This window comes from Chiloscyllium plagiosum, unplaced genomic scaffold (genome assembly GCF_037043375.1).
Source record: "Chiloscyllium plagiosum isolate Xiang-an unplaced genomic scaffold, Cpla_swu_hap1 HiC_scaffold_9, whole genome shotgun sequence".
NCBI classification, from domain to species: domain Eukaryota; kingdom Metazoa; phylum Chordata; class Chondrichthyes; order Orectolobiformes; family Hemiscylliidae; genus Chiloscyllium; species Chiloscyllium plagiosum.
This window is the reverse complement of record NW_028270147.1, coordinates 45,463,961-45,474,535: the sequence shown is the minus strand read 5'-3', so window position 1 is coordinate 45,474,535 and position 10,575 is coordinate 45,463,961. Positions and strand designations below refer to the sequence as shown.

At 39.4% G+C, this 10,575-nt stretch overlaps 2 protein-coding genes across 3 annotated transcripts in view; one reads left to right on the top strand and one right to left on the bottom strand.

Annotated features, from left to right (window-relative positions):
- Positions 1–1,937: 1,937 nt before the first annotated feature.
- Positions 1,938–7,094, bottom strand: coa7 (cytochrome c oxidase assembly factor 7). The gene is made up of 3 exons (XM_043699180.2): positions 6,855–7,094; positions 5,058–5,198; positions 1,938–3,189 (listed from the first exon to the last, which is right to left on the bottom strand). The coding sequence occupies exons 1-3, from the start codon at positions 6,958–6,960 to the stop codon at positions 2,741–2,743; spliced, it is 696 nt and encodes a 231-aa protein (XP_043555115.1). The 5' UTR covers positions 6,961–7,094; the 3' UTR covers positions 1,938–2,740.
- A 284-nt stretch (positions 7,095–7,378) lies between these two features.
- The window catches only part of zyg11 (zyg-11 family member, cell cycle regulator), a 66,569-nt gene continuing 63,372 nt past the window's right edge, over positions 7,379–10,575 (top strand). Inside the window, exon 1 of one of the 2 annotated variants that reach the window (XM_043699173.2) lies at positions 7,379–7,634. In XM_043699173.2, the coding sequence (XP_043555108.1) occupies positions 7,632–7,634 (3 nt within the window). In that variant the 5' untranslated portion in view covers positions 7,379–7,631. Of the gene's footprint in view, positions 7,635–7,668; positions 8,035–10,575 lie in introns of those variants that run through there. The other variant, XM_043699174.2, reaches the window with a different exon arrangement.

The following is a 10,575-nucleotide window of genomic DNA, read 5'->3' as shown; positions in this document are numbered from 1 at the left end:
CGGATGAAGCACTGGTGGTATGGCCCGCTTTCTGTTTGTGTTTTTGGGTTTCCTTGGGTTGGTGATGTCATTTTCTGTTATTTTTTCCCCCCTCAGAGGGTGGCAAATGGAATCCAAGTCAATATGTTTGTTTATAGAGTTCCGGTTGGAATGCCATTTTAAATCAAAGAGTCTACATTGAGAAAGCGAATGCACTATTTGAAGATACTAACAAGTGGTGATAGACCCGACCCCACAACTAGACAACCGAATCACAGCCCTACTCAAAAAACTTCAGAAGTTTGAGTAATAAGACCGACTTCCAAAAAATGAAACCAGACGGATCCAACGCATCACACTTCTACAGATGACCCAAAATTCACAAACCATAAGCCCCCCTAATAGTCACGCTACCTGGAAAACCAACTTAGATTGTTTTAGTCTTTAGTGTAGCTCCTTGGCCACTTAGTAGAAGACTCACACCACTCTACCCAAGAATTCCTGAAGACCAAAGACACCATGATAGAAGAGGATGAAATAATGCCATTGACGTAACAGCCCTGGCCAAGGAAACACTGACTACACCATTAGAAGAACCAAAGACACATACATCGAACACAACCAATTTCATCAGCAAGGATTATCAAGCTAGTGGACCTATGCCTTACCACCCACTTCATCTTCAACAACAAAACCCACAGACAAACCAACAGAACACCCATGGAATCTCCGATATCAGAGGCAGTAATGCAGAGACTTGAACAAACAGCTCTGCCAACGATACAACCCAAATTTTGGGTCCGCTACGTGGATGATACCTTTGTCATCACTAAACAAAGCTGGAAATGTGTTGCTGGAAAAGCGCAGCAGGTCAGGCAGCATCCAGGGAACAGGAGAATCGACGTTTCGGGCATAAGCCCTTCTTCAGGCTTATGCCCGAAACGTCGATTCTCCTGTTCCCTGGATGCTGCCTGACCTGCTGCGCTTTTCCAGCAACACATTTCCAGCTCTGATCTCCAGCATCTGCAGACCTCACTTTCTCATCACTAAACAAAACAAATTAGAGGAAACCTTCAAGACCATCAATTATACGCTTACTGGCATAAAATTCTCAAAAAAAAGGGAAAACAAACTGCCATTCCTAGATGTCGCAGTAGAGTGAACAGCCAATGGGGAACTTCAAACCAGCGTCTACAGGAAAACACCACAAACGGACCAAATATTGAACGACAGAAGCAATCATCCCAACATCCACAAATGAAGCTGCACTAGATCATAATTTCTATGAGCCACTACACACTGCAACATGGAGGAACTACACAGAGCTGAGGAAAATCACCTTACAGTGTATTCAAAAAGGACGAGTACCCAATGAACACAGTCCGCCGATTTCTCAGCAACAAACCAAACAAGCAGACAAAACGCATCCAGAAACCCTAGCCACTCTCCCCTACATCAAAGCCATCTCGGAAGTGACTGCCAGACTACTCAGACCTCTTGGCATCATGGTAGCCAACACACTAAAACAGCAGCTAATGAATTTGGAAGACCCTAAACAGACAACTAGCAAAACTAATGACATTTACAAAATATCAAGCAAGAACTGTAACAAACACATAATGGACAAACACATAGAAAACTAACCACCAGGATACATGAACACCACAAAAAGACATGACCTACTCTCACTACTATCTTTACATACAGATGAGGAAGGACACCACTTCGACTGGGACAACACATCCATCCTAGGACAAGCCAAACAGCAACGTGCATGAACATTCCTAGAAGCGTGCCATTCCAACCAGAACTCGGTCAACAAACACCTTGACTTGGATCCCATTTACCACTCCCTGAGAAAAAGAACAGGAAATGATGTCACCACAGGAAATGACATCACCAACCCAAGGAAACCCTAACATAAATAGAAAGCAGGCCATACCACGAGTGCTTCATCGGAGGCTCTCTGATGATGTCACCTGAAAATGAAACTTCCAGCTCAGCAAGCAAACGTAGATCCAGAACCTCAACCTGAGCTACAAATCTTCTCAAAACTCGCTAGTACCTGCAGTTACTTTTGCAGCTACCTATCTATTCCCTTCCCCATCCCTATATATAGCCCTGCCATTATCTTCCTCCCCCTTTGTGCAACAAACCAACTCATGGTGCCATAAAGTTTCTCCAAAAGTATCCAAAACAGAATCTCGGTTAGAAAGTGGGGACTTCTGAACCACCTGCCTTCCTCTACTCTGCTTGGCGGTCAATCATGCCTTTTTTTATCTGTTCAGTTTTCACTTATGGCATGACCACCTCTTTGAATATGCCATCTACAACAGGTTCAGCATTGCGGATGCTCTGCAGTGAATTTACCCACAACTCCAGCTTCAAAATGTGGCTAGACACACTTTCTTCACACATTGCCACAAGACAAATGAGCATTTTAAAATAATTAGAATTTGATTAATAAATGTGCATTTTATATACTTCAAAATCTTTTGCTTATTGATAAGAATACTCTGATTGTCTTCAACTTGTAGTTTCTTCTCCCATTGCTCTTTAAAATGAGTTTGCTACTGGAGACTGTTCCAGAAGTACCAATCACAAATTGATTTCACTTTCATCTGACCAACATTCATATGCTAGTTCAGCATAGCATACGGTCTCAAATCACTGTTGAACCCAAATCTGTCCTCAACGTTTGCACAATTTTACTGAGCAGATACATCAATAAAAAAAAAATCAACTAAACCAAAACTTGATTTTACTGTCCAAACTTTAATTGCTGTGAAAATTCCTTTTGCTCCTTATGCAATTCCTTTGCTCTGTTTTTGAAAAGTTCAGCTTTTTCATTATTTTTAGGTGTACCCTCTCCTAATTTGTACATTCGACTTGTATTTGCACATGCCCAGATATGCCCTAGATCACATGCTTTCAGAGAATATTTTAGGGCCTTGCCCATATCCTTGGTCACTCCTGATGCTCCCTGGATGTAGATGGTACTTAGGTTGAAACAGCTGGGTGCAAAATTTCCATTGCAGGCTTTGGTGTAGTAATCTCTGGCTTTCACAGAGTCTGGTTTCGTATCGAATACTTGTCCATCATGAGCTAACAATGCAGCGTTATGGCAAGCATCAACTGACTTCTTACCATCTTTTTCACATGATTTAACAAAGCATTCGTAGGCTGTCTTCAGATTTTGTTGTAATCCACCTGAGGTAAAGACAACATTCAGATTTATTCTGAAGATATGTCACTGTTCATAACATAGAAAAACAGTAGTGATGTTTTAGCCAATTCCCCACTAATGTAGTTACCAAAATCAATGTTCATCGATAAGATTAAGATTATATTAAGCAAGATAGTGAGGCAGTGGTTGTAAACATTTATCTTTTGTCAGATTAAGTGTTAATAGGACTTCAGTGAAATGGGATTAATTTTTGTTTTATTTCAAATTGAATTGTGAAAAGCATAATGCCTATGTACTAATTCTGCAGTTATGTTTCATCTTGATCTATATCAGCAACTTCAGCCATAATACACTAATCAAGAGGTATGTTACTGGTGCAGATTGTAATTTTAAATTACAATGATTGGTGGTACAGTATTTTTCTTAAGTGTATGTTTTTTTCAATGGCATGGGTACCAATATTGAACAGACTTGGTGGCAACAATGAACATCAAGCTAATATGAATCAATGAATGCTCAATTTGGTCCCCGTGTCAGCGCAGGAATGTGTTTGTGACTGATGCTGCGGTTTTACAGCATTGCGGTCAAATGTAACCCAGCTGTTCACAATATACATTACCAATTTGGATGAGGAATTGAATGCAATATCTCCAAATCTGCGGATGACACTAAGCTGAGTGGCAGGCTGTGCTGTGAGGATGCTAAAAGGCTGCAGGGTGACTTGGACAGGCTGGCTGAGTGGCCAAATACAATATAATGTGGATAAATGTGAGGTTATCCACTTTGGTGGCAAAAACAGAAAGGCAGATTATCGCAAGGGTTACACCTGGAACATCGACGTCTGCACCTCCTGATGCTGTCTGGCTCGCTGTGTTCTTCCATCCTGCTGCCTGTCTATTATCTGAATGGTGGCAGTTTAGGAAAAGATGATGTGTAACGAGACCTGGGTGTCATGATGAAACAGTTACTTAAGGTTGACATGCAGGTGCAGCAGGTGGTAAAGAAAGCTAATGGTTTGCTGGCCTTCGTAGCAAGAGGATTTGAGTGTAGGAGTAGGGATGTCATCCTGCAGTTACACAGGGCCTTGGTGAGGCCACACCCTGAGTGCTATGTGCAGTTTTGGTCTCCTAGTCCGAGGAAGGATTCTTGCTATTGATTGAGTCTGGCGAAGGTACACCAGACTGATTCCCGAAATGGCAGGACCGATGTATGAAGAAAGACTGAATCAACTGGGCTTGTTTTCATTGGAATTTAGAAGAATGAGGGGAGAGATCTCAGAAACATATAATATTGTGATGGCACCAGAGAGGCTAGATGCAGAAGAATATTCCTGATGTTGGGAAAGTCCAGAAGTAGGCATCACAGTCTAAGAATAAGGGGTAAGCCATTCAAGACTCAGTTGAGGAAGAATTTCTTTACTCAAAAGTTGTAAGCCTGTGGAATTCTCTCCCACAGAAAAGGTGTTGGTACCAGTTTGTTACATATATTCAAGAGGGAGCTGGACATGGTCCTTGGGGCTAAATGGATCAAGGGGTATGGGGAGAAAGCAGGAATGTAATACTAAAGTTGCATGATCAGCCATGATCACATTAAATGGTGTGATGTAAAATATACCTTGTTAGTTTTACATTAATTAGTAGTATTACTACTTAGCATACTTCTGAACAAAGCGTGACTGTAGCTGTCTACTTCAGCGAGCTTTTCACATTTTTAAAAGAAAACTCAGTGTTATAGACCTCTAGCAAGCTATCATCTGATTTCCAATAACTAGAGGCAACTGTACTCTCAGCTCCTGTACATATTTTAGAAATCTGTAATTGATAGACTGTCAACAATGCTGATGCAAGCAAATCAAAATAGAAATAGAAGGGCGAAAAAAGACACACTGTACCTTTTCCAACTATATAATAAGAGCCAAGTTTATAGCAGCTTTCTCCGTGCTGGTTTTCCTCACAGTTGTGTTTCAATACCTGAGCAGCTGCTTCATAATTTTTTTTAATCCCTTCCAAGTAATCAGCAAGCCTTTGACACCCTGACAAAAGTTAAGTGTTAAACTTAATGAAAAAAGTATAGGAAGTCTTTGTTAATTTTAAAAAAACCATACATATACTCCAGCTGTTCTGCTAAGCAACCTTAACAGATTTACTTAAAATGTTTTCAATTAAAAATGGTTAAATAATGTAATATATTGTGATAACCACAAGTGGATTTACTTATTGTAAAACCATTGAAAAATAAGCATCAATTTTAAACAGCCCTCAACTCAGAACATGCACTTCATCTCATTTTGTACTAGTTTTGAGAAAGTGACCTCAGTGTCATTTTTTTCCAATTAGGTTTGTTTTCATCAAATCACTCTACCTGTGTAACATGGAAATTTAAAAAAATTCAATTGTGTAACAGTGTATAGCCAATTGGGAGTATGCCTCTGGCAGCTGGTTGATTTACATTTGCCATCAGAAACTCTCAAGTCTAATGGGGATTTGAAAACTCATCTCAGGAAATGCCACCCAAATTATTTTATAGTTATATACTTCAGAGACTTTGTGAAAACAGTTGAAGAAAAAGATTGCACACAATCATGCTTGGTTTACTTGTACCATGACAATACAATGGACATAAGAACAGCCTTTCAGCCTGTTCCCCACTCATTAAGTAGGTGGAAAGATAAACTCAGTTTGTTTTTAAATGAGAGAAATTTAACTTTAAGTGCAAGTGAGGAAAAACGTGACAGAAAAAGCTCACACACTATTTTTAGCAAGGAAAACAGAAATTACTGGAAAAGCTCAGAAGGTCTGACAGCATCTGTGGAGAGAAATCAGTTAATGTTTCACGTCAAGTGACCCATCAGTTCTGAGGAAGGGTCACTCGACCCAAAATGTCACCTATACTTTCTCTTCACAGATGGTGCCAGACCTGCTAAGCTTTTCCAGCAATTTCTACTCTTGTTTCTGATTTACAGCATCTGTAGATCTTTCAGTTTTTATTTAGTACCATATTATTTTAAGATTTGAATTTAGACCTAGGCATTGCACACACAATCAAGGCAAAGCATATCTTTCACGTGGAATAAGCTTAGAGAGGTGCACACAGAAAACATTTCCCATTTTAAATCTATACACTTGTAAATTCCAAAGTCCACACATTCTTAATTAAAATTGCCAAGGTAAATCTGGTATTGTAATTGCATTCAGGAGTGACTCGGCAGCACCATCACTGTGTAATAGTGTATTTACAATATAAGGAATTTACATTCACAATTTTATTCTTCATTAGAAATTTCATGTCGTACTTGTAAGGAGCTCACGGGACCTGCACATAAAGGAAAGTTTCAAAATAATTGATTGGCTTAATTTTTTTTCATTTAACATGATACTATGACTACATATAGTCCATGCCTTGTACTTGTCATCGAAAATAAGAACTAAAAGCAACACTTTTAAAGAGTCAAGATATGACAATGCTGTTCCTTTTTAAAAAAAGAACACGCTACCTGTCTTGAAAAATAGTGGAAGTAGAATCAAAAATAAGTCGCAAAGAAGATTTGCATATTATTTTAACAGGGCTGTGAGACAAGAACTTTTACATAAGTGGTATAGGTAGGATGGGTCAATTGGTCCCCTCCAGTGCTAAATAATCTTACATATTATCAAATACATTTTTAGAAGCGGCTGATTTAATTCAGTACCTTCCGGATCTTTCTCTCTGTAACACTGATAAGTATACTCGATGCCTAAATTATCCAGAAACTCTCTCACTTCTGCTTCATTCTGGAAATTGATAAGTCCAGCCATCACTCATCAGTCCAGTAGCGCCTGAACTGCCTCCTCGCCTTAACTCCCAAGGTCAAATACCAACACAGGTAAAGCCACCACTTTACCAGCTCAATGCTGGACTACCTGGCAATGAAAACCGGAAATCATTCATTCACTGACAGTGCATCACAAACCACTCCGTTCCGCCGTACCTTGTCCAACCCTCTCCATTTACCGACATCTGTCTCTAAGCATCACCGTCAAACCTCATCGACCAGGGCAAAGGGAACCGCCAATAGCGGCGACCCAATCTGAATGACAACTAATTCAACCAATAGCTCGAACGGATGACCTGGCACTGTGAATGAAGAACAGCGGAGGCTAGCCAATGGGTTTCTAGGGATTGGTAAGGCGGGGTTAAATGTTGCCCTGTCAGCCCTGGAAGTGTTTCCGGGTGGTGATAGGGTCTGGAATTATTTGCATGGCGTATATATAAACAAAATAAACATACAATTCTTGCTGTTGTTTAGAGAAATTTTAAACAAAGCAACGCATACTTTCGGCAGTTAGGTTGCGAAAATGACCCGCTCTTCGTAAGGTGCACCGCCTAGTGTGAATAAATCTTTGTCGGGTTGTTGTTTTCTTCCAGTCATGTTCAAGTTTTCATTCCTTCGGAAGCTCCCTTAGTCTCGCGGCCGCCACTTGTCGTCATGGTAAGAGAACGACGTGCAGTTTAAGTTTAACGATTTTCGGAATTTTGAACGTTGCTGCTCGTGACCCGACACCACCCTCAGTCTGGATTAGCTCAGCTCCCTGACAGATGCTTTGATCGGCTTTTTAAAAATTGATGCCTGAAGCGGCTGGGCCACCATGCTAATCGATTCGAAGATCTGTTAGTCGGAAAGGATGTTAGTTTCGTGAAACAATGAATTGAGGACAGTTCACTTGGATAATTAATTATTTTGGTACTCATTTTGTCCAATATTAAAATTATTTTCACAACGCGCACACTCAATTCATTATGTGTGTATCATACATACCTTCCAATTTGCATCTCAGTTTTTCCTTTGGTACCTCAGTAGAAATACATGCGAAAATGAATTTCATTGAATGGTGAGTTAATTTACAACTTTCACTGAATTGGAGTAAAAGTGTACAAATTGCAGCAACAAATACTATTGTAATCCATTCATAGGCCTGTTTGATTCTTGTGATTTAAGCTTTTTCTAGTATTGTACTTAAAACATCACTGTTCATCGGTTTTGTACAATTGTTAATATTCGACATGTTTAACTGGTTTCGCACTATAATTATGAAATCAAAGCCATTTTGTGAATGTGTCAATCATGTAGCTGGCAATAGCAACAGGATATCTTACCACCAGTCGCAAAACAGTCAACGGTTATGATCGTCTTGCTTATTTCACAGCATTGTTACAGCTCAGAAGGAAGCCATTTGGTCCGTAGTACTACTTCTGAATTAGCGTTTCATTGAGTGCCATTCTCCTGGCTCTTATGCATAACTCTACACATTTTTCCTTTTCAATTACCAGTCGAAGTCCCTCTTGAATACCTCGATTGAACTTGCTCCCACCAGACCAACAGGCAGTGCCTTCTCAACCACTCGCTAATGATTTTGTTTCTCATACCACTTCCTTTTGCTTCTTTTGCACTTGCATTAAATTTGTGACCTTTGTGTTGGTCCTTTCAATAGTGGGGAACAGTTTTGCCCCATTCTGCCCAGACTCCTGATGATATGTAGCTAAAACAAATCTCCTCTCCAAGAAATTTCACCAACACTGTGATGTATAATTATTTCACATTAATGTATTAGATGGTAAAATGTACAAGAGGATGTGAAATGGTACTTTCTGGCCTTACGGTCTTCTTTTTGTTTCCAATTTGGTTCAGTGTGCTTTTGGTGGGAAAGGATGTAGAAATTGTGGAAAAGGAAAGTGGTAGTAAGTAGATAATATCAGATTGAATTTTGAAATCTGGATGTTTGAACAAGAATTTTACAATTTATAATTTTTCAACTGTGATCAATTTTCTTGTATTAGGATTGAAGAGCTTATTTTGTACATAAAAGTTGAGCAGGTTCTATATAAATTGGAGTTTGGAAGAATTAGTGAGCCTATTGGAAAAATAGCATCTTGAGGGAACTTAACAAGATGGAAACAGGAGGATGTCTCCTTGTCTGAATGTCACTAAAACCAGGGGACAAAATTTAAGACCAAGAGTTCTCCCTTTTAAGACTGCAATGAGATTTGTTTTGAGTTGAACATCTGGATTTCTTTTCTCAAGGGAAGCTGGATCTTTAAATTTAATTAATGGCTGAGTTTGTTTTTTTTTTAGGAGGCAAGGGAATCGCTGTTTGTGAGGTGCAAGCAAGAGAGGAAAAGTTGAGCAGCCTTAAATGGCCAAATAGCTTACTACTTGTCAAAGGAAGTTATTACTTACCTGTGTACACTTCTGGCATTGCAAGAGTTCAAGTTAGCAGTATTTTAAGCAATTTGAAATGTCTAAATTTAGATAATGGGAAATTGACCAATGGGGGTGTAAGGGAAGTACTACATTGACATTTGTTCACAGTGCTAAGGTTACCTTTTCAAAATGCAGTTTGTGCTCTCACTCCTGCTAAATATAGAGTGTGAATTGGCTCCCAATGCAAAACCGATTCTGAAGCCAGCCAAGGCTGTAATTTTCAGAGAAGCTCACTCCACCTTTAATGTCCTAACTCTGGATTCAAGCCATATTTAGACTATTATTGCAAAGTCAGTATGTATGTATTATTTGTTTTAATTCACCTTTTTGGCCACAGACTGAATTGGACTAGCTATCTCAATACTGTGGCGTCCAAAAGCTAGGAATCCTGTTGTGGGTAATTCTCCTTTTGGGCTTCCAAAGTCTGTCTGCCATCTACAAGAAGCAAGTTGGGAGTGTGATGGAATACTCAAGGTTCTTTAGGCAGCACCTTCCAAGCCCTTGACTATTATTTCACAGAAGGACAGGTGCACAGCAACATCATCAGCTGCAAGTTCTCCTCTAAGCCACTCACCATCTTGATATGGAATATATTACTGTTTCTTCAGTGTTGGGTCAAAATATTGTTGTCCCAATACCAAATGGATTGCAGTGGTTCAAGAAGACAACTCACTACCATCTTCTCAAGGGCATCTGGCAATAGGCACTAAATGTTGGCCCAGCCAGTGGAGTCTGAATTCTTTAAAGTAGCTTCTGAAAACACACTGCATAACATGTCAATGGGTTACATCCTAGATCTATTTTTCCTTTTTAGAATACTTTAAATACTAAGGATCTGAAGTGGTTGTTTAGTCAGGGCAATTGCACATGTTGCTGTCAGCACTTCATGCCATAGAGCATAGTAGTATTCATTATAATTCAGTTTTCATTTTAGGATGTACATCTATTTTAAAAAATCAATGGTACAAGTTTAAAAAAAAATAAAAGAATGTGGATACTAGAAATCAGAAACAAAATCACATTGCTGGAAAATCTCAGCAGGCCTGGTAGCATCTGTGGAGAGAAATCAGAGTTAATGTTTCAGAAGCGTTCTGAAGAAGTGTCACTGGACCCAAAATATTAACTCTGATTTTTCTCTAATGGTATAAATATTGCTTTGAGATTGGCAGTG

What these genes read in the sequence shown, in the direction of transcription:
- coa7 (XM_043699180.2), bottom strand. Translation starts at nt 6,960, where the DNA reads ATGGCTGGACTTATCAATTTCCAGAATGAAGCAGAAGTGAGAGAGTTT. An exon ending in CAGAGAGAAAGATCCGGAAG is followed by an intron (nt 5,199 to 6,854) that starts GTACTGAATTAA and finishes AACTTTTGTCAG; the next exon opens with GGTGTCAAAGGCTTGCTGAT. An exon ending in TTATTATATAGTTGGAAAAG is followed by an intron (nt 3,190 to 5,057) that starts GTACAGTGTGTC and finishes TCTTTACCTCAG; the next exon opens with GTGGATTACAACAAAATCTG.